This window comes from Globicephala melas, chromosome 11, assembly GCF_963455315.2.
Source record: "Globicephala melas chromosome 11, mGloMel1.2, whole genome shotgun sequence".
NCBI lineage: Eukaryota > Metazoa > Chordata > Mammalia > Artiodactyla > Delphinidae > Globicephala > Globicephala melas.
This window is the reverse complement of record NC_083324.2, coordinates 80,088,516-80,112,735: the sequence shown is the minus strand read 5'-3', so window position 1 is coordinate 80,112,735 and position 24,220 is coordinate 80,088,516. Positions and strand designations below refer to the sequence as shown.

Below are 24,220 nucleotides of genomic sequence, written 5' to 3'. Positions count from 1 at the left end.
TCCGGGCATCTGCCTTTGGCGTCAGGAGCATAGGGCAGGAGGTCTAGCCGGGTATATATTGCACATAACCATCTCCCCAACCTATCTGCATAAAGAGACCAGTCTTCTGTCCTGAAGATGTTTAGCAGTTTAAGATTCTCTCCTGCTCCACTAACCTCTCCAGTCTCTACCTAATATAATCATGGGCTTGAGGAAGACTAAAAGGAAGCCAAAACTCATAAAGGAACCCCTGGCTTGGATTGCAGGGGATGGTGTGGGTTTGCAAATAGATGGGTCTGTGAGGCCGCAGGGTGTCGCCAGAGTAAGGACGGCACAGGAGCGCGCACGGCCCCAGGAACTACAGTTCCCAGGAGGCCTTGCGCGGACGCCCGGGAGCGGGGCTATCCTAGGGTGGGGCCTGTGGACTGCGGCGTGTGGGGAGCTATCGCGGCTCGGATGGCCGGGCAGGTGAAGGACCGCGAGGCCTTCCAGAGGCTCAGCTTCCTGTACCAGGTGAGTCCGCGTTGCGGCGCACGCACAGGGAGGCGGCCCAGTGCGGAGGGCCCCCACTGACGGCTCCTTCCCTCAGGCTGCCCACTGCGTCCTCGCGCAGGACCCCGAGAACCAGGCACTGGCGAGGTTTTACTGCCACACGGAGAGGACCATAGCGAAGCGGCTCGTATTGCGGCGGTGAGAGGGGTGCGGAGCCCGGCGGCGGGCTGGACGGGGGAAGGAGGGGAGAGGGAGAGCGGGCGCCCAGACCACCACCCACCTCCGCCCCCAGGGACCCTTCGGTGAAGAGGACCCTCTGTCGTGGCTGCTCTTCCCTCCTCATCCCGGGCCTGACCTGCACCCAGCGCCAGAGACGTGAGTGCTCCCTGCTGCCGAGGGGGGATGTTTGAGGAACACCTGTGGGCTGGGGGAGGGCACGGGCAATGATCCGTTCCTCGATGTAGATGGGTGCCAGGTGTGGGATTTGGAGGCGTCGGCTTTCTCCAGCTCTGAGTTAACAACTTAACTCCACTTGGACAAACTAGGTCTGGGCGGTAGAGAAATGATGTTGCCATGAGAAGCAACCTCGCCTGTGCATGATAATAGATGTTATTCGACATCATGGAGGACATGATTCCCATATTCATTCATTCATTCAATAATTATTTTTCTGAGATGTGTCAAGTATTGCTCTAGAGTCATTATTCTCATGAAATTATAGTCTGATGGGACAGACTAAGACAGAAACAATTAGAATAGCATAGAAAAATGCTTTAATTAGGGAAGTAGAATACTAAGTTACTTAAACCAGTGATGGTGAGGTTCATTATAAGGGAAGGGAGTGGGAGATGGAAATCCTAGGCATTTGTGAGGCCTCAGACAAGAGAGCTTGTGGTGCTGTCAAGGAACTGAGAGCCCAGGAGGCTGGCTCTGAGGTGGCCAAGGGCAAGACAGGAGGCTGGAGAGGGAAACAGGGCAGATCTTGAAGAGTCTTGTTAAGGAGTTTGGACTTTATCTTAAAGGGTACCAAGAGGGACTTCCCTGGTGGTCTAGTGGTTAAGACTCCGCGGTCCCAATGCAAGGGGCCCAGGTTCAATCCCTAGTCAGGGAGCTAGATCCCGCATGCAGCAACGAAGATCCCTCACGACCCGCACGCTGCAACAAAGATCTCACGTGCTGCCACTAAGACCCAGCACAACCAAATAAATAAATAAAGGGTACCAAGAAAATGACAGACTTTATGCAGAGACCTGACACCATCAAATCAAGGTGGGGAGGGAGTAGAATCCCTACTGGAAAACGGTGGAGGCAAAACTGGGTGCAGGAGACCTTTTCTTTTCCTAAACCTGGGCACTCTCTTTTCCCCACATGCACCCCAGGCTGCAAGGCTCAGCGCTGGACTGTACAGACCTGCCTGACATGCCAGCGCAGCCAACGGTTCCTCAACGATCCTAGGCATCTGCTCTGGGGAGACCGGCCTGAGGCCCAGCTGGGGAGCCAGGCAGGTGAGAGGTGGTTGAGAAAATGGGGGGTACCCCAGGGGAGTAGGGACAGTGGGTAACATAGAGCTGCGGTGGACACATTGGTGGGTTCTGGGTTGGTGTGAAAGGTGCCACAGTCTTAAAAAACTAATTCTGCTCATCTACTCAGATCCCAAACCACCACAACCCCTGCCAAACACAACCCACCGCATTCCAGCCCACCTTCCTGAGGAGAAAGTGCAGCCTCAGAGTTTCAATCGCCAGTGATGGATTCACCCCGTCTTCCAAATAAATTTTAATTCTCTTTAACTTTGCATGATTCTGTTCTGTATTTCAGCTCTTAACTCTATTTTCCTCTGTTTCTGTCTGTATTTCTCTGTCACCAGCTAACCTCTTCTTTGTCCTTTTAGTTCTTTGTCATTATCATCCTTATACTCCCACCATTCAGGGAGATCCCAATTACCACTTGCCCCATGAAGCAGCTCCCACTTCCAGGACCCTGCCTCCAGTGCCCCTCCAGCCCTGCTTCCTCAGTGCAGTGCCACGATTGGAACGCAGGCTCCGGGGTTGTCTGCGAGGCCCTGATCCTCCTTAAGGCAGTCCATTTTTAGGTAGCCCTGACTGTTGGCTAAAGGGCTGGACAGACAGACTGCTGATGCCACTGATGCTGTTTTTAAAGGAGGGGAAAAGAGTTTGGGTGGGGTTGGTGGAGGGAGGGTTTAGATTCTCCAGGCCCACTTCCTTTTGGGTCTTTTCCCAATCTCTGTGTTTTCTTCTATAAAATTCTACTAAGAGAAGTTGTACAACCTGAACTAATAAAGTCAAAGGTACTAACAAACGGACACTGTCAAATGTTACACAAGTAAGTTCTGTAGGTAAACCTTCAAGATTTTCTTGAGAATCAGTAAACAACCAAAATTGTTTTATTTGCTATCCCTGGACAATTTACTCGAAGTCAGAATTTCAGACTGACCTCTTTGCTAGGTGCCAGCTAATCAGTTTACCCCAAAAGTAGACAAACAAAATTCACTCTTCCCAGAATGCAGTTTCCTCTCTTCCCTTTCTCTTGTAAATCCTGGTTGCACTTATTCATTGCTGCATAAAAATCACTGCATAACGTTGTAGCTTAAAACAGCAATGATGTGTTATTTCCCCTGATTCTGTGGGCTAGACTGATTGAGGGCCTGTCTGGGTGGTTCTTCTGTTCCGTATGGCATCAGCTGGAATCACTCAGCTGCATTTAGCTGGAGGCTGGTACCTGGTCTGGAAGACTCAAGAAGCTTCATTTGCATGTGTGCACCTCATTGCTTCTGCATGTGGCCTTGCTCTGTAACTGGCCTTGACGTCCTCACAGCATGGCTGTCTCTGGGTGGTTGGACTTCCTTACAAAGCTTCTGGCTTCCACAGAGAGTATTCCAAGAAGACAAGCTCCACGGTGCAAGTGCTTATCAAGCCTCTGTCCTCGTCACACTTGCTAATGTCACCTTGACCAGAGTAAGCCATGTGGCCAAGCCCACGTTCAGTGTGGAAGGGGCTACACTGGGGCGTGGATACTTGGAGGTTCATTGGTTCCTTGAGGACCACCAGTGTAGCAGTCTACCACATCCTTGTTTTGCCTTTGTCCCTGACTCATTCTCTTCACTGATTCCTTCACATGCCGGTACACTGTATGCATGGAAAATACTTATCAGTGTGCAAGTAACTAAATGTTTCTAAGTTATTCTTTGACGTTTATTTCTGGAGATAGTACTCAACGGGTCAACTGTAGCAGCCAACACAAACATGTAGCCTGAAGGTGCACCCCATGCAGGCCTGGACCCTTTGTGTCCTCAGCTCACCTTCCTTGGTTCCCTCCTTGAGTGTCATTTCTGAGCTGGTTGGTTCTTATGCACTAAATCTGATTCTTGGCCAAGTTGTTTTGAGTGTGTTTATGATTGCACATGACTGAACATGTCCACAGTGGGATAGCACTGGGGTTCCTCTAACTAGAGATCATAGCCCTATTCCTCCTCCTCCCAAAACTCTGTCCTTTTTCATATTTACTTATTATGATAGAATAGTTGTCAGTATGTGCAAAAATGGATTTCCTATAACAAAGAGGAAATCAAAGCCCTATTATTCAATAGTTTTCTTTAATGTTTCTAAACAATTCAATAATTCAAAATCTGTGCTCTTTTAGGACCTGTTAGATAAAATTAAATAGAGGAGAGAGAAGAAACTTATGTCATCCCAACTGAATCAAAAAAACAAGGTCTGGGAATCCCCTGGCAGTCCAGTGGTTAGGACTCTGCACTTCCACTGCAGAGGGCTCGGGTTCCATCTCTGGTTGGGGAACTAAGATCTGGCAGGCCGCATGGTGTCGCCAAAAAAAGGAAGCAAAAAGATTTGAGGAAGGTAAGGGATCTAGTCATTGTTGGTTCAAAACCTCAGGAGCTTCCTAGGGAAAATCTGAAACCAGCCCCTGTACATGGAGAGCAAGGAGAGATCAGAGAAAGAGGCAGACCACTCCAAATTGGTAGGTGGCAGGTTTAAAATAAGCAAGGAAACTTACATACGAAGCTTTGTCTTGGGCAGCAGCAAGACGAGTTAGACCTCCACACTCACCCACCAGAATCTTAAAAAGTTTATATAGAGGCCTTAATAGGGTTCAGTCATGCCTTCAGTCCAGATGGTCTCAACAACACCTTATTCTCTCAAAGCTATGCCCTTGGAACAGCTCCCACTGAGGGAACAGTGGGCAGAACTCACACTCCAAGGACAGGGGAGTCCTGATTGCCCGAGTCCAGTTTGAGGGTCAACCAGCAGTCATGTTTTCATGATTACCTCCTTCAACAGTCACGCAGATATCTGGGAGAAACTTCCAGGCAGAGGGAGCAGCTAGGGCAAGTGTCCTGAAGAGGGAGCCTGCGCAGAGTATTCATAGTTCGCAAGAGGCTGGTGGGAGTGAACAGAGAGAGCCAGGTGGAGAGTAGTAAATGTGGCCAGGAGATAATGGGAGGCCAAGGATCTCTAGGCCATCATAAGGAAATTGACTTGTTCATTGGGAGGCCGTTGGAGGTTTTTAGCAAGAAATGATGTGATCTGGCTTAACATTTAAAAAGGATCACTCTAATCTAACAGTTGACTAGGAGAGCAAGATTGGAAGAAAGGAAAACAGGAAGCTGTTGTGGTCACCCATGTGACCTCTCACCCATGTGAGAGGTGATACTGGCTTGGACCAGGGTCTTAACAGAGGGAGAGCAGTGTTCAGATTTTAGATCTAGTTTGAAGGTAGAACCCATAGATTTCCTGATGGGCTAGCAGAGGGATGTAAGAAAAAGGACAAACAATTCCACAAAACTAAAGTTTAAATGGTCTCGTGATATGTGCTATAATATATTCAGAACAAGATATTGGTCTGTACTTTGAAAATATTCTCTGAAAAGGATATTTTATGAATTCCTATTGGATCCAAATGTACAGAGTCCAGTGTATCTCCAGCCCTGATGTGTGTATTAGTTTCCTAGGGCTGCCATAACAAAGTGCCACAAAATGGGTGGCTTACAGCAACAGAAGTTTATCCTCTCTCAGTGCTGGAGGCTAGAAGTCAAGCCATCCACAGGACAGTGCTTTCTCCAAAGGCTCTGTAGAAGGAGTCCTCCTTGCTTGTTCCTAACTGCTGATGTTTATCAGCAATCCTTGGTGATCCTTGGCTTGTAGATACGTCACTCCAGTTTCTGCCTCCAACATTGTATGGCATTCTCCCTGTTTGTCTCCATCTCTGTCCACGTTTCCCTCTTACAAGGACATCAGTCATTGGAGTAGGGCCCACCCTAATCCAATATGATGTCATCTTAACTTGATTATATCTGCAAAGACCCTATTTCCAAATAAGGTCACATTCACATGTTCTAGGTGGACAAAAACTTGGTGGGGGACATTATTCATCTCAGTGCAGGGTGGAAGTTGGGTTTGGAATTCAATCTAATCATTCCCAGGGCTTCTGGAAAGTATACTGTATGTAGAATGGAGAGACATGCCATCACTTCTGTAACTCTCTATGAACTTTCCTCTCTGTAATGTTAATGCTATAAGGTTCTTAGCATATATCCTCTCATTATAAAGATAATCAAAGTACCTGATGCTGTCCATTGAGCCTTTTGAGGATCTGTTGTATAAATCGGGGAATATTTTCCGATTTCAAAGAAGAATGAGACAGAACAATAATTCACTATGTTAATGAACTAAAAGAGAAAGAAAATCATATAATTTCAGTAAACGTAGAAAAAGCATTTGACAGAATCTAACATTTATTCCTAATAAGATCTCTCAGCAAATGAGGAATAGATGAAAAGTTCCTCAACCTTAAAAGGACATCTATGAAAAAGCTACAACTAGCATCACATTTAATGGTGAAAAAATGAATGCATTCCCCCTAAAAAAAAAAACAGGTCAGGTCAGGAAAAAAACAAGGTTGGCTACTGTCACCTCTTCTACTCATCATTCAACTAGTGGCTCTAGCCAGTGCAACAAGGCAAGAAAAAGAAACAAAAGGCATCCAGATTGGAAAGGAAGGAGTAAAATTGTTTTAGTTTGCAGAAGACATGATCATCTATGCAGGAAGTCTTAAGACATCACTTGAAAACTCCTACAGGGACTTCCCTGGTGATGCGGTGGTTAAGACTGTACACTTCCACTGCAGGGAGCGTGGGTTTGATCCCTGGTCCACGTGGGTTTGATCCCTGAACGCTGTGCAATGCAGCCAAAAAATAAATAAATAAAAAATAAAAAGCTCCTACACCTAATAAGTGAGTTTAGCAAGAGTGCAGGATATAAAAAAAAAATTGTATTTCTATATACTAGAAATTGTATTTCTGTACACAATTAGAAATTAATATTAAAACCAGTACCATTTACAATAGCATCCAGATATTAAATACTTAGGGGTAAATATGACAAAAATTATGAAAGGACTATGTACTGAAAACTATGTACTATGTACTGAAAACTACAAAATATTGTTCCAAGACCTGAATAAATGGAGAGATATAGCGTGTTCATGAATTGGAAGACTCAATATTATTGAGATGTCAATTCTCCCAAAACATGTCTCCCTAGATTTAAAGCAATCTCAAGACCTTTTTTTTTTTACTCTGAAAGTCATATATTAATAGCCAAAACAACTCTGAAAAAGAATAACAAATTGGAATTAAAGACTTGAGTTCAAGACTTATAAAGCAATAGTAGACAATACAGTCTTGGTGTAAAGATAGACAAATAGATCAATGGAGCAGAATAAAGTCCAGAAATAGATCAACACATATATGGATAACTTATTTTGGGCAAAGGCAAAAAGGCAATTCGGTAAAGAAATGACATTTCTTTACAACAAATGATGCTGAAACAATTGCTTATCCATATGCAAAAAAAGGTAACTTCAATCCACTGGTCTCCTCAGCCCTCCTCTCACCCATCTCCTAGTCACTGCCTTTCTCTATCTTGCTGCCCCTTTTCTGTCTCAGGAGCCCCTTCACCCCCTACCCCTTCCCTGCCCCATCAACCTTGGACCACAGGAAGGAGCAAGGTATCAGCTCCTCCCTACCTCCATGAAGTATTTCTACAGAGTCTGAGGATGGAGCCTTGAGCACAGGATGGAGCAGGGAGGGCTGGAGTATTGAAACCCAAAGACCACAGATCTTCAAGGGTTAAACCTGAAGATCAGCACCTTTCACCTTCCCTTCTAAGAGCTGCTTTCCTGGCCTATCATATCCGAGACCATCATATTCCCTGTGTGAGTCATTATCCTCCCACCTATTGGACTTGCCTTTATCTTCTTGCTGTTACCTTGATGCTTGTTATAGGGAAGAGAAAGAGTCCAGGTAGGAAAGAGAGCCCCCATTTCCTTATGGCTTCCCCACCCTAAGTGGCAGAATTGCCCCATTTTCTGCCCCTGTTACCGCTGGGCTAGAAATGACTACACCTAGATATGCAGCAGGCTGTGGGAAGGAGACTGGCTCTCAGGTGGGCAAGGCCTTAGCCTAGTTGAGCAACCACGGCCTGGCTGGCCGAAATCTGCAAGGAGCCAGGCTCGCTGGGACTGGGTACTTGGGGTAGGAGTTTTCTGCATTAGAAGCTTGATTGTCAGGTGGGCAGACTGAGAAAGCTTAGGCTAGAAGCAGAGCAGGGAGGCTGCTGCCTGTTGAACCATAGTCCCTGCATCCCAGGACTTTCTGGGGTCAGACTGCTGCTGCAGCAGAGCGGGCCACTTCGTGGTATTTACAGGTCATAGAGATCTGTTTGAAGCCAGATTTCCCCTGCTATCGCCTTGAGGTCTCTGCTCAGTAGGTCTGGGGTGTACCTGAGAGGCACCCAGGATGCCTGGAAATCAGATTTCCATAATACAGTTCACCCTTCTATAAATTCTGTCCTTGGTTTTTATAAATTTTTATATGAAGTTAAATGTTAGCATAACAGATATGAGAATAAGTGAGAAAATTTGGTGAACGTGTGTACATAGATGCCTCGCAAGCTTAAGCATTAGGTGAGGGCGGCAGGTTAACCGTAGCCAGCACAGTTGAGGACAGAGGAACAGAGTTCAGGCCACCAGAATTGGGTGTCCTCCCTGTTTTAAAAGGTACCTGGGATTTTGCTTCTACTCTGGTATGTATGGTGATGCCAACAGATCAGGAGATGATTACCATTGAAAAGATAGTTTTACTCTGGTTCCCAAGAAGTGAGGAGGGGGCGTTGCACATCACACTGAGCAGGGCCACAGGCAGAACACTGAGGTCGAGGTCAGTTGCAGATAGAGAGCAAGCGGAACAGCAGGAAAGCCTGGATTGTGTTTTTTGTGGGAAGGAACTGGTGAGGCAGGGCAACAGCGGGCCGACCAGGTTTGGCATTGCTAGTTTGAATAATCTTAGCGAGCTCCAGGGTGTAGCCCTAGTTGTCTGATGCTTGGTGCTGGGGCGATTAGGGCCTAGGGTTAATGTCTCACAAGCTTAAGAGGGAATAAAGCAGGTGGGGGGGGGGTGCAGACTCCAGATTGGTTAGTTTGCATGTCAAAGGGTGAGCTCCTGGGAGAGCTGATTGCTATCTCTAAGAGTAGGCTAACCCCGGGAGGGGCAGTCCCTCCCTAATCTGCAAGGCCCAACAGGTCAAAAACTTCAGAAACTAGAAAATATGGTTAACATACTCACACCCAGAAGTTACAGGTCAGAGGCCTAGGGTCTCTGCTGCAGGATAGGCTTCGGGAGAGCGACTGACTAGTCCCAATGAAACAGGGAAGGGGGCAGGGCACAATCTTTAAAAGAGTGATAGAGCCCGAGGACATGACATAAACTGATTAGAACCAAATAGGTCCAAGATGGCAGACAAGTTGACTTCCAGTAGACCTTGAGCCTCAGTATATGCTCATTGTAACACATCAGCAAGCTAAATGACACACTCACAGGTGCCATGGCAGTTCCAACGCCGACCATCAAAAGACAAAAAAAGTGGGTGGTGGCCCGATTTCTGGAAATCCCCACAACAGCTGGAATACTCCTCCCACTCATTAGCCTATGAAATTACCCACTCCTATAAAAACTGACAACCCCATACCCTGGTGCCACTCTTCACCTTCTGAGATGGCCCAGACTCTGTCTGTGGAGTGTGTTTCTCTCTAAATCCACTTACCTATCACTTTATCTCTCACTGAATACTTTCTGCCATGAGACATCAAAACCTGAGCTTCATTAAGTCCTGAAACCAGGTGTTAACCTGAGATCAGGCCTTTTACCTGATCTCAGATAGAAGACCGTGGGGGCTTTCCTGGTGGCACAGTGGTTAAGAATCCGCCTGCCAATGCAGGGGACGTGGGTTCGAGCCCTGGTCCGGGAAGATCCCACATGCCGTGGAGCAACTAAGCCCATGCACCACAACTACTGAGCCCGCATGTGGCAACTACTGAAGCCTGCGCACCTGGTGCCCATGCTCCGCAACAAGAGAAGCCACCACAATGAGAAGCCGGCGCACCGCAACGAAGAGTAGCCCCCACTCGCCGCAACTAGAGAAAGTCCATGCACAGCAACAAAGACCCAACAGAGCCAAAAATTTAAAAAAACAAATAAATAAATTAAAAAAAAAAAAAGACCGTGGGTTTTGGTCAGGTTCAAGTTCCAATCTGGGTTTAGGCTGGGTTCGTGTCCCGGCACGTGGGTTCAAGTCCCAATCTGGGGTGCACGGTTTCACCAACACTTCCCTTTCCTGTATTGCTTCCTGATCCTGCCCTAGTCTGGACTGAGATAGTTCTGGAAACTTCACTGGGGCCCAAGACTAGCAGCTTCTTAAGAGTGTTCACCCTGGCATCTCACAGGATGTTTTCTCCTCATAAGGGGTAAAGACTGGGACTTTTTTCCCCTGAAACTGAGTAAGTAGGTAGGAGGGTCAGAGAAGGAGCCTTAGGATGGGGGAGACAGGAGTCCAGAGGAGGATTCTGTCCTCAGAATCTGTAGGCTGTGACCAGATTTATTTACAAGTTTCTGTTTGAACACCTGTTTTCAGTTCTTTGGGGTCTATACTTAGGAGTGGAATTGCTGGATCATATGGTAGTCCGTTTTGGGGGGAACCACCAAACTCTCTTCCACAACTGCTGCACCATTTTACATTCCCACTAGCAATATACAAGCATTCTAATTTCTCTCCATTCTTGCACTTGTTACTTTGTTTGTTTATTATAGCCATCCTAGTGGGTGTGAAGTGCTATCTCCTTATGGTTTTGATTTGCATTTCCCTGAGACTAATGATGTTGAGCATCGTTTCCTATACTTGTTGACCATTTGTACATCTTTGGAAAAATATCTATTCAAGACCTTTGCCCCCCCCCCTTTTTTTGTCACTCTGCACGGCGTGCAGGATCTGTCATAGCGCTGGTGGGTGTGTCATTTAGTCTGCTAATGTATTACAATGAGCGTATACTGAGGCTCAAGGTCTACTGGAAGTCAACTTGTCTGCCATCTTGGACCTAGTTGGTTCTAACCAGTTTTTGTCATGTCCTATGGCTATGTCATTCTTTTAAAGGTTGTGCCCTGCCCCCTTCCCTCCTGTTTCATTTCCACTTGTTTCTCCCAAGGCCTCTCACCTTCTGAGATGGCCCACACTCTGTCTGTGGAGTGTGTTTCTCTCTAAATGAATCCACTTCTTATCTATCACCTTGTCTCTCACTGAATTCTTTCTGCAATGAGACATCAAGGACCTGAGCTTCATTAAGTCCTGAGACCAGGTGTGTGATCTCAGTTAAAAGAGCATGGGTTCAAGTCCCAGTCTGAGTTACACGGTTTCAGTTCCTCACAATCCATCAGTGTTCTGGCCTCTTAAAACAATTGCTCATGTAATAAGCACTCAAGATTTTCTTGAAATTCTGCCTTGATTTTTGTTTGTCATTTCTTGCATCATTGCTGTTTTCCTGATGTGTTTCAGCACTTATCTTATTACATCTAGATTATTAAGCATGTGACTGATCCTTGAATTTCTGTCTCAGCTGCTGCATTTGGGTTCTGCCCTTTCTCTCTGTCTTATTACACAAGGATTAGGAAGCATTCCCCGAACAAAAGAATTTTCCACCATCTCGGGGCTTGAATATGAATTGCTATTAACATCTGAATTTATATTTAGAGAAGGTGGGTGTTGTACAACCAAGCCTCTTAAACTTGCAAGCTCTCCAAGGTCACCTAAACCACACTGTTGATCTTCCTCCAGTGTGCAGTTACCCTGGGGAGCCAATGATTTCATAACATCCATTCCAGAGATGTGTTTCTGCTGAAGTGAATGATCCTGAAGTGTTTTGGGTTCTGATAAGTATATAGCCAAAGTGGATACTGACTCCAGGAATCCTGATCTCGTAACATTCTCCCACTAAAAATCTCCGGGAGCTATCTATGATTTAGGCATTTAGAGGTTTTTTTCGTCAATTTCTGTCTTCCTCGGGGCTTCACAGCGTTGTTGAGTCTTCCGCTTGGCAGAGCCTTGCCAAAGCAGGACAGAGCTGCGGGCTGGGAGCGGAGGCTGGGACGGGCCCTGCCCCAGGCGAGCAGGGACGGAGGCCCGGGGTGCGCGGATCCGCCTACGGCTGGCCGTGGGGCCAGCTCCGCGACACCAGATCGGTGTCTCTGCACGAGTTCCTGGAGTTTTGTACCCGCACAGTCCAGCATCGTGGCTGGCGGATAGAGGACGTTAAATAACCGTTGGTTGGTTTAAGGAATGACCGACGCAGCGATGCGTCTGAGCTGCACAGCCGGGAAGCCGCAAACACTCCCGGGCCACTTCTGGGTCTGGCTCTCTTTTCCAGCTGCTGAGATTCTTCCTTTCCCTTTCCCTTTTCGACTTCGCTGGGAGGTTCTGCTCTGACTCCCACCTGAGAGCTTCCGCTGGTCTCTCCCTATTGTGACGCTTCTCAGACACCGCTCCATCCCCGCCGCACACTCACAGATATGGGACTTGTCTTGCGAGTTTCACGGTTCTCCCAGCTCAGATGTGTTCCCCAAGCTTGGACATGCCTTTTGCTTCCCAGAGGTGTAGGGAAGAAGCAATTCGACTTTGTCCTTTGAACTTCTTGTTGTGTCTGGGAAGCGTGGGACGCTGTGGGTTAGTGAGAAACCAGAGGAGACTCAAGGGACAGAGTTCACGGTCCTTTTTTCCCTCATTGGAAATTTGCAGTACCTCAATAGGAGGATTTTTCCTCAATATGAGGGGAAAAGTCAAATTGGAGAAAGAGCCGAGAGGAAGAAGAGAAGATGATGGGCTCCGGTGCTAGAGAATAGTTCACGAGAAACCTAATGCAGTCTAAAACCCGGAGGAAAGGTGGCTTTGCAGAAGTTCCTCTGCAGTTTCATTGGTCACAGATGGTCAGTTTCCCTCGCCCAGAGTCCGCTCCTTTGGCGCCACCTTGTGGCAGCTCCACCCGGCCTGAGTTGCGGCTCTTGTTCTCCGCTGATTGCGCGTCCCTGCCCTCACACAGGGCCCCTCAGCTACCCCAGCTTATTCCAAGTACACAAATAGCGCTCAAACCTGATTTACCTAACAGTGCCCCAACCCAGGAGATCCATGTCCCTTTCACCTCGGGACCTCTGACAGCGCGGGCTTCTACTCTAGCAGAACCAGGGACCGCTGCCCTGGTCTGTTCTGCCTTCCCTTCCACCCTTTGTGGCTGCTCCATCTCAGGCATTTGCCCTTGGCTGGGATGCCAGTCGCAGTGCGTGGCCACTGGCCTAGCTGAGATCGTCATTATCTGTCCCTGAGATTTCTGCCAAGTTTTCCTAACACACTTCTTTTCTTCCAGTCTTACTGTCCTCCAAAGACTCTGCCAGCCACCAGAGAGATATTTGTAGAGCAAAATGTCATTTGATCCTTCCCCTACTTAAAAATCTTCAGTGGCCCACACAATCATTTCTAGAAAACATAGCCCCAAATTGCATATAGTCTTGAATACATATAAAACAAAAGCTATCAATATGTAGTATACATCTGTAAAGCATTTTTTTTTTTTTTTTTTTTTTTTTTTTTTGTAGTACGCGGGCCTCTCACTGTTGTGGCCTCTCCCGTTGTGGAGCACAGGCTCTGGACGTGCAGGCTCAGTGGTCATGGCTCACGGGCCCAGCCGCTCCGCGGCATGTGGGATCTTCCCGGACCGGGGCACGAACCCATGTCCCCTGCATCGGCAGGCGGACTCTCAACCACTGCGCCACCAGGGAAGCGCTGTAAAGTATTTTAATTGCAGAAAATGTATGCCAAAGTCACAGTAAATAACATTGCACTACAAACTATAGGATGTCAATAATTTGCTTCCCTTTAATCATTTTACTTACAAATTACTACTGGCCTTAGGCTGACTAGTGGCCCCTAATCACATCCTAATGCCTGAAAACTGTGAATATTGCCTGAGATGGCAAAAGGGACTTTGCAGATATGATGAAACTGAAGATCTTGAAAAAGGGAGGTTATCCTGAATTTGCAGGGTGGGCCCAGATGTAATCACAACGGTCCTTATCAGAGAAGGAAGGAGGAGTCAGAGTCAGAAGAGAAGGTGATGTGATGATGGAAGCAGAGATTGAAGTGATGTACTTTTAACGGTGGAGGAAGGAGCTACAAACCAAGCAACACAGGCAGACTCTAGAAGCTGGAAAGTGTAAGAGAATGAGTTTTTCCTTAGGGCCTCCAGCAGGAACAAGCCCAGCTGACACTCTGACTTTAGTCCACTGAAACTAATTTTGGACTTCTGACCTCAAGACCTGTAAGAGAATAAAATTTTTTGCCCCTCTGATGAGCCCCTAAGACTTGGAGGATCCAACACAACTTTTCCAATTCAAATATATGGTTCTGATCTGGCTAGAACAATGGTCTTTCAGGATCATTCTTGAGTCATACTAGGGAAAATCAAGAAAACCATGAGTTACCTTGACACATCATAGCTACCAAAAATGTTTACTGAATTTATGGGGACTTCCCTGGCGGTCCAGTGGTTAAGACTCTGCGCTTCCACCACAGGGGGCGCAGGCTGGATCCCTGGTCAGGAAACTAAGATCCCACATGCCACACAGTGTGGCCAAAAAGAAAAAAAAAAGAAAAAAAGTGTTTGCTGAATTTAAATGGATCTCTTAAATACATCACTGGTTTACATCAGCTTGCAGAAACTTTGCTTGTCCACCAGGGGCCAGCCCACCCTCCTGCACTTGCCATTATTAACCAATGCGCAGAATTGTATCCTACGAAATCAGCAGCCCCACTTCTAGCACGTCTGCAGAAGAGAACCCAGGGAATGTATGTCCCAGAATCCCCATAGCTCAAGTTCAAGTTTTCCAGTGGGAGAGACTTGCATGAGATATGGGGCCCAGAAGAGGGAGATCTCGCTATCCATCGGGCACATGAGTGAGCAGGCACGTGTGAAATTCTCAGCAGCTACTGTACTAGGTTTGACACCCACCTGCTTTGCCTTGCAGACTGAGACACAGGATGGGAGTTTTCTCACAGGTTCTAGAGAATTACAGCAATCTCCCGGAAAGCTTGTGAGAACCACCCACCAGTTCTTTGAGCTGAGGTCTCCAGCATTTGCTTCCCTAACTTTCCAACTTCAGCTCCTCAGAATTTTGGTGGTGACTGGTATTATTTTCCTATATCTGCCATAGCAAATTACCACAAACTTAGTGGCTTAAAACAACATGAGGCCTTTCTCACCTTCTGAGATGGCCCACACTCTGTGGAGTGTGTTTCTGTCTAAATAAATCCACTTCTTACTTATCACTTTGTCTCTCACTGAATTCATTCTGCGATCAGACATCAAGAACCTGAGCTTGGTGGCACAGTGGTTAGGAATCTGCCTGCCAGTGCAGGGGACACGAGTTCGAGCCCTGGTCCGGGAAGACCCCACATGCCGTGAGCAACTAAGCCCGTGCACCACAGCTACTGAGCCTGCACTCTAGAGCCCGCGAGCCACAACTACTGAGCCCGTGAGCTATAGCTACTGAAGCCCGCGTGCCTAGAGCTCATGCTCCACAACAAGAGAAGCCACTGCAGTGAGAGGCCCGCGCACCACAATGAAGAGTAGACCCCGCTCGCTGCAACTGGAGAAAGCCCGCGGGCAGCAATGAAGACCCAACGCAGCCAAAAATAATAAACAAATAAAATAAATAAATAAAAATAAAACTTAAAAACAAAAAAACCAACATGAATTTGTTATTTTACAGTTCTGGATGTCAAAGTCTGAAATAGTTTCACGAGGCTAAAATCAAGATGTCGGCGAGGCTGTGTTCCTTCTTCAGCCTCTAGGAGAGAATCAGTTTCTTTGCCTTCTCCAGTCTCCAGAGGCTGCCTGCATTTCTCAGCTTGTGGCCCCTTCCTCCGTCTTCTGAGTCAACAATCAAATCACTGTGACCTCTGACTCTGTCGTCGAATCTCATTCTCTAACTCTGACTCTCCTGCCTTCCTTTTTCACTTGTAAAGAACCCTGTGTTACATTGGACCTGCCTGTATAGTCCAGGATAATACTCCCATCTCAAGAGCCAAAAAGTCCCTTTTGTCATATCAGGTGACATTTTCACATGTTCCAGGGATTAAGACATGGGCTTCTTTAGGAGACCATTGTCATGCCTACCACATGACTTCACTGATGTTTGCTCCCCAGATTTTCAACTGTGGTGGAAACTGTTATTCCTGTGTTAATTTTTTTATTCCTGGAATACCAGAGTAGGGCTGTTTTTCTGAAAAAGCCTACACTGATACAAGAAGAGCTGAAAAATTGTGCTCCTATTATCCCAAAGTCTCCAAATGGTGCTGATTTCTTAATATGCAATAGGTATAAATTAGGCAATGATCTTGCTGGGGCAATGGAAGGAGGAAAAAAAGGAATCATCAGAAAGCCCCTGTCCCTTGTGCATGGTGTCTGGTCCTCTTGGGCTCTGGGCTGCAATTTTCCTGTCACATTGACCCCAGCCAATTCCTGACTGAAAGGGCTTTTAACATGATTTGTGTTCAGTTCTTGGACTTGTCATCTTCTCTCTGTCCTCTCATGTATCTTCATGTTTGTGTTTTTCTTCTCTTCCAACACTGTAGTCCTGCCTCGATTCTTATCATTGTACTCTTCCTGGCTTGCACACAAGTAAGCCAATTCTCCAAGAAGAAATTCCAGACACCTCTTTGTTATTTGTTAGTTACTGTTTTTATTTGGCTGCAGAGTTTATGGGGCAAGCTCTCAAGTTTCTTAACTTTCTATTTTACAAAATTGACTATAGGGCTTCCCTGGTGGCACAGTGGTTAAGAATCCACCTGCCAATGCAGCGGACACGGGTTCAAGCCCTAGTCGGGGAAGATCCCACATGCCGCAGAGCAACTGAGCCCGAGCGCCACAACTACTGAGGCTGCGCTCTAGAGCCCGTGCTCCGCAACAAGAAAAGCCTGCGTACTGTAACAAAGAGTAGCACCTGGCTCGCCACAGCTAGAGAAAGCCTGCGTGCAGCAACGAAGACCCAATGCAGCCAAAAGTAAATAAATAAAATTAATTATTTTTTAAAAATTGACTATAAAAATAATGCATACTCACACAGGAAATGAAACAATCAAATTTGTATAAATATATTTTTAAATCTCTTCCATCACTAAACCCACACCCACTTTACTGAGGTAATTAATATTATCAATCTACTCCCTATATTTTCGATTTCTCCATTTTAATAAACACTTGTATTGAGGGAGTTCCCTGGTGGTCCAGTGGTTAAGATTCTGTGCTTCCACTGCAGGGGTCACAGGTTCAATCCCTGGCCTGGGAACTAAGATCCCGCATGCCACATGGCGTGGCCAAAAAAACAAAAAACAGAAAGCAACAACAACAACAAAACTACATTGGGTGTTTTTCTCTCATAGCTTCTTTTTTTAAGCAAAGAAACACACTAATTTTACTTGACACAATCATTCTTAACAACTTGAGATATAAATCACATACCATACAATTCACGCAAAGTGTACAATTTGGTGGTTTTAATATATTAACAGAGTTGTGCCACCATTACCACAATCAATTCTAGAACACTTATCACCCCCGAAAGAAACACCATACTCATTAGCTGTCACTCTCCATTTCCCCCAAGACCCCAGTCTTAGGCAACTACCAACGTATGTTTTATTTCTACAGATTTCCTCTTCTGAATATTACACATAAATTAAATCATACAATATGTGGCCTTTTGGGTCTGACTTCTTTCACTTAGGATAATGTTTTAGAGGTTTATCCTTTTTGTAGCATTATTAGTACTTCCTTTCTTCCCTTCTTCTTCCTCTTCTTCTTTTTCTCCTCCTTCTCCCCTCCCCCTTCTTCTTCCTCTTCCTCTTCTTCTCTCCTCCTCCTTCTTCTTCTTTGCTGAATAATATTCCATTGTATAGACATACTACAATTTGTTTATTCATTTATTATTTGACAAACGTTTGGGTTGTTTCCATTTTTTGCTATTATAAATAATCTTGTTATAAACACTTGTGTACAATGTTTTTGTGTGGACGTGTTTTTATTTCTCTTGAAGTGCTTACTTTGGTCTAAATGCTGTTACACTGTAGGTTCACTGTAGATGGGCTGCTTGGCAGAACAGAGGCTCAGGTGACTTACTGCCTCTGTGAGTCACTTCCTCTTCTGCCCAGCCTGGCTCTTCTATTATAGTGACATCACGGTTAATGATGTATTGGAAGTGGTGTAGAATCAGAATTTGAGATTGTGATTAATGACTGTGTTTAAAATCACAGTTTCATGACCATTAGGGTTTATCTTAAACTTTCCTCTCTGGTATCCCATTGTATCCAGTTGAGAGAGAACTCCAGCTCCCTGTACACTAGGACATGTAGATCTGTCCACAGTGCTGAAATTCCACCAACTCCATGAATGGCCTTCTTATTGTGGAAAATTGCTCTACCATTGAATTTGTACATTCGTTATTTATAAGTTTAGAGCATCTGAGTTACTGAACAATCCAGCAATAATTTGGGAAAATAACATATAGAAAGATCCACAAAATATTCTCTTATGCCCTATACTGAAATGTACAGAACAAAACAAAAATAGACCACAGAATGAGTGAGAAGTTTATCTTTAAGTTTTTTTTTGTTTTTTGGGGGTTTTTTTTTGCGGTACGCGGGCCTCTCACTGTTGTGGCCTCTCCCGTTGTGGAGCACAGGCTCCAGACGTGCAGGCTCAGCGGCCATGGCTCACAGGCCTAGCCGCTCCGCGGCATGTGGGATCTTCCCAGACCGGGGCACGAACCCGTGTCCCCTGCATCGGCAGGCGGACTCCCAACCACTGTGCCACCAGGGAAGCCCTATCTTTAAGTTTTTTATCAGGATATAAATAAATTCAGTATTGTGGAGGAAAGAGAAAGAATTCAGATTTCAATTAACTTTGATTATCCCCTCCCAATTTATTATCCTTTTTAACCTCACAAGACATTTCAATTTTTTCCATAGTTTATCTTCATTCAATGTTATGCACACACTTACCCTTATTTCTTGTTTATTTTTTATTTAAACTCACACCCTCCTCCTGAGACCTCTCCTTTTGCCTGAAGTACATTCTTCAGAGTTCCTTTAGTAATGGTCTGTTTGTGTCAAATTGTCTGCCTTTGGAAAATCCCATTGAAATTTTAGTTTTAATTATTGTGTTTTTAAAAATTAATTAATTAATTTTGGCTGCGTTGGGTCTTCGTTGCTGCGTGCAGGCTTTCTCTAGTTGCAGAGAGCGGGGGCTGCTCTTCGTTGAGGAGCACGGGCTCTAGGCGTGCGGGCTTCGGTAGTTGTGGCTCGCGGGCTTCGTTGCTCTGTGGCATGTGGGATATTCCTGGACCAGGGCTCAAACCCATGTCCCCTGCATTAACAGGCGGATTCTTAACCACTGTGCCACCAGGGAAGTTCCTATATTTTCATTTATAAAATGTTGTATATAATTCTTTTCAAATTTTCTTGGATATTCTTTACAATTTCTTATTAGCTGAAAATATTTAAAATTTTGTCTTTTATTCACAGTAAGAATAAGCTATTTTATAACCTATTTTTATTACTCTAATTTAAAAGTTATAGGATTCTGTTGTTTGTTTTTTCTGTTTCTTCTTTCAAGGTATCTTGTTTCTTGTGAACATATATTTTCTTTTTTAGTGTTAAGTATTCATTTTGCTTATGAAATGATTTTTGGAATTTTCAAAGCATGGATGATAGTAGATTCCTCCAGACCTAGCTTGTGTTTCCTTTCACCAGATTCCTTGGAGTATGGCCTTCTTAATCCTGAATTCATGGCATGCTAATATTCAGAACATCCATGTAATATGAACTTGGGTTGTAAATCCATAAGAGAGAACACCTGTGGTTAAAACTTAGGGTGCTTCAAATGAAGCACGAATGTATGCTATCAAGAGACATGGAGATAACAAAAAAAACATAAGCAAAAAAAAAACCCATAAGCCAAAAGGCTTGAAAATAGTTGTTTTCCAGAAAAGGGGTAGAAGGGAATGGTTGGGAGAAAGTGGAGGAGAGATGGTATTTTGCTACTGGCAAGGCACTGTGTAACTTTTTCTTTTTTTTCTTTTTTGCTGAGCCACTTGTGGGATCTCCCTGACCAGAGATGGAACCGGGCACTCGGCAGTGAAAGCGTGGAGTCCTAACCACTGGACCACCAGGGAATTACTGACGCATTGTGTAACTTAATGAAGGGGGAAGTGGACAGTTCAGGCAGCCAGCCTCACTCAGAGAATAGGGTTCCAAGGAGTGGTGACGGGTCTGTGGGTTCCTGAAACCTCTTCTCCTGAGCTGGGGGCGGTGGTGATGATGGTGGGATGAATTGGGAGATAAGGATTGACATACATACACTATGTATAAAATAGATAGCTAAAAAGAACCTGCTGTATAAAAAAAATAAAATTTTAATTTTTTTTTAAAAAGAAAGAAAAAAGAAAATAACAAGTATTGGCAAACCTGTAGAGAAAGCAGAACACTTGCAAACTGCTGGTGGGAATAGAAAATGGTGCAGGACAAAAGAGTACAATTTAATGAGGGGATTATTTTAATAGATGTGTGTGTGAAAAGGGTGTGAGCAGTTACCAGTTCTCTTAGAAAGAGCAGGGATTCCGAGCTTTCACGGAGGGGGCACGGGTTTGATCCCTGGTCGGGGAAATAGGATAGCCACGTGGCATGACTGAAAAGATAAATAAATACATTTTTAAAATGATAAATAAATAAATGGGTATGTGTGGTTTTATAAAACACTGGCAGAGAGGCTGTACCTTTTTGCATTCCCACCAGCAACGAATGAAACTTCCTATTGTTCCATGTCCTCACCATCATTTGGTGTTATCAGCGTTTTGGATTTTAGCCATTCTAATAGATGTGTAGTGGTATTTCATTGTTGTTTCAATTTGCAATTATCTAATGATATATCATGTGGAACATATTTTCATATACTTATTTTCCATCTGTATATCTTCTTTGGTAAGGTGTGAAGTGTCTGTTCAGATTTTTTGCCCATATTTTATTGGGCTGTTGGTTTTCTTATGGTTGGGTTTTTTGTTTGTTTGTTTGTTTGTTTTTGCGGTACGCAGGCCTCTCACTGCCGTGGTCTCTTCCGTGGCGGAGTACAGGCTCCGGACGCGCAGGCTCAGCGGCCATGGCTCGCGGGTCCAGCCGCTCCACCGCATGTGGGATCTTCCCGGACTGGGGCACGGAACCCATGTCCCCTGCATCGGCAGGCGGACTCTCAACCACTGCGCCACCAGGGAAGCCCTCTTATGGTTGAGTTTTAAGAGTTCTTTGTGTATTTTGAGCACCAGTATTTTATCAGATATGTGATTTGCAAATATTTTCTCCCAGTTTGTGTCTTGGCTTTTATTCTTTTTAACAATGTCTTTCACAAAGCGGAAGTTTTTCACAAGTTCAAGTGCTTAGCAAACTCCAAACCAGGATAAATACTGTATGAGATGGCTTATATGTGGAATCGAAAATATACAACAGACTATGAATATAACGTAAAAAGAAGCAGACTCATAGATATAGACAACATGCTAGTGGTTACCAGTGTGTGTGTGGGGGCAACTTAGGGCTGGGGGATTGGGAAGTTCAAACTATTGGGTGTAAGATAGGCTAAAGGATGTATTGTACAATGTGAGGAATATAGTAATAGTTGTAAATAGAAAGTAACCTTTAAAATTTTTATAAAGTAAAAATAATTTAAGAATATAAAAACTTTTTTTTTAATTAATTAATTTATTTATTTTGGCTGCATTGGGTCTTCGTTGCTGTGCGTGGGGCTTTCTCTAGTTGCGGTGAGCAGGGGCTACTCTTCATTACGTTGCGCGGGCTTCTCATTGCAGTGGCTTCTCTTATTGCGTGCAGAGACAGGCTCTAGGCGTGCGGGCTTCAGTAGTTGTGGCATGCGCTCTCAGTAGTTGTGGCGCATGGGCTTAGTTGCTCCGAGGCATGTGAGATCTTCCCAGACCAGGGCTCAAACCCGTGTTCCCTGCATTGGCAGGCGGATTCTTAACCACTGCGCCACCAGGGAAGCCCAATAAAAACTTTTAAGTCTGTATAATGCTACTCTTTGTATAAGAAAGACTAAAAAATATTTATAACATGTGTGTTTATTTTTGTAAAAAGAAACTGTGTAAGAATAAAACAGAAACCAATAAAAATGGTTACTTGAAGGGAGAAGGAAGAAACTGATGGGGAGTATACGATAAACATACTTGTCTGAGTACATTTTTTTTTAATTAATTTATTTTTTGGCTGTGTTGGGTGTTCACTGCTGCGCCCACGGGCTTTCTTTAGTTGTGGCGAGCAAGGGGCTACTCTTCATTGCCATGTCCGGGCTTCTCATTGCAGTGGCCTCCCTTGCTGCAGAGCATGGGGTCTAGGTGTGCAAGCTTCAGTAGTTGTGGCTCGTGGGCTCAGTAGTTGTGGCGCACGGGCTTAGTTGCTCCATGGCATGTGGCATCTTCCCCGACCAGGGATCGAACCCATGTCCCCTGAACTGTCAGGAGAATTCTTAACCACTGTGCCACCAGGAAGTCCCATGAGTACATTTTAAAAATCTTATTTCTACTTTTGAACTTTGAAAGTATTTTACATATTTTAAATGAACTTAATATAAAAAATCAGTCTAAAATTGAAAACTAAAACATATGAACCTATTTATTTTCATATTTTGAGGTAACCATTAAGAGAAAATAATTATTTTAGGTGACTTTTGAATACAGTACTCTGTATATCCTTCATGGTAAATATTCTAAAGACTAAAAGAACAGCTAGTAAATATTAAATTTCACTCAGTAATTTTATTGTTAGTAGTATTAAATATTGCAATTTTGAAATTATTTTACGCATATTTTAGGATAAAATGAATAGATAAATACATCAAAGTTATTAAGATTTTCAATTAGCCTGATAAAAGATATAAAATACAAAATTAAAGAAGTTGAGAGAAAACTACAATGTAAAATTTGAATTGGAAATATCACAATGAATTCATGATTTTTCTAAACACTAAAAGTGTCTTAAAGCAGTGATACCTCTATAGCAATGAGCTCTCCGAGAACCTAAACAGTGGTTTGTATATACCATTATTCGTGAAAAGAACCAGTGCTCCTTGGAGAAATGGCCGATTCCATGTCTGAAGCGCGGGAAAATAAAAACTGAGCCTGGGACCTCATCACGCCAGAAGCAAGAAAGTGGTCAAGACAACTTCGGGGCATGTCAAAAGGACACAGGAGTCAGCTTAAAAGGGCTCCTACTGGACACATTTGATACAGTTTGAGCACAAAAGGAATAATGACTGTAACTGATTATAAAATACTAAATGGATTAAAAACCCTGGATCTATAGTTTAAAAAAAAAGACTATAACTTTCTACCCTTGTAGATTAATATACCACCACCTTACTCTGAAAATTGGCAATTAAATGGAAATAATTAAGCATTTGTCGTGGCTTTTTAGAAGGAGCCCTACTTTTCCAGTTGATGAGGGAAAGCTCCTCTCTAGATTAATATCTCCTTATAAATGGGGGCGTGGGAGAAGTCGAAAAGCACCATTTTGTAATTCCTGATGAAATAACTCATTCAGGCAAGGATCACTATGGATGCCAATTATTGGGTGAAAGCTTTTTTAGAATATTCAGTGTCAGGAATTCCCTGGTGGTCCAGTGGTTAGGACTCCATGCTCTCACTGCCAGGGGCCTGGGTTTGATCCCTGGTTGGGGAACTAAGATCCCGCAAGGTATGTAGTGCAGCCAAAAAAAAAAAAAAAAAAAAAAATCACAGTGTCAAAGAACCATGCAGATGACTTGCTAATTGCAAAGGGGAACAGTTTACCTTCATAGGACATTTCGGACAGTATCCACCTTAACCAAGTGATTACACTTAGCATCATTAGCTATGGTATGACCTCTTATTACATGCATTCCAATGTGAGGCAATGTGAAGAACGCAGCACTTTTGAAGAATTAGTCCCAAAATTGGGTAACTAGAATCTAATTTTTTTAATTAAAAAAATATGAGCTAGAGGAACAAGTTAAATGGCAGCATAGAAACAATAAGACAAATCCAGAATGTAGGACATTCTATAGAAGAGACTGGCCTAGTCTCTTCAAACAGTCAGTTCTATGAAGAAAAAGACTGGATTCTTCTGGATTAAAAAGAAAAGGGGGGCTTCCCTGGTGGCGCAGTGGTTGAGAGTCCGCCTGCCGATGCAGGGGACACGTGTTCGTGCCCCGGTCCGGGAAGATCCCACATGCCGTGGAGCGGCTA

The 24,220-nt window shown here is 44.5% G+C and overlaps 1 protein-coding gene across 4 annotated transcripts; it reads left to right on the top strand.

Moving 5' to 3' along the window:
* The first annotated feature begins 375 nt into the window (after positions 1-375).
* On the top strand, positions 376-24,202 carry RPP21 (ribonuclease P/MRP subunit p21). Of its 4 annotated transcripts, none has more exons than XM_060307328.2 (5): positions 376-492; positions 569-669; positions 764-846; positions 1,851-1,976; positions 15,240-24,202. In XM_060307328.2, exons 1-5 carry the CDS (start codon positions 436-438, stop codon positions 15,383-15,385), a joined length of 513 nt encoding a protein of 170 aa, XP_060163311.1. In that variant the 5' UTR covers positions 376-435; the 3' UTR covers positions 15,386-24,202. The 4 variants fall into 4 exon arrangements, with proteins under 4 accessions (XP_060163311.1, XP_060163312.1, XP_030707031.2 ...); XM_060307329.1 differs by lacking the exon at positions 15,240-24,202 and adding an exon at positions 13,924-15,233; XM_030851171.2 differs by lacking the exon at positions 15,240-24,202 and adding an exon at positions 2,122-8,935.
* Positions 24,203-24,220: the final 18 nt, after the last annotated feature.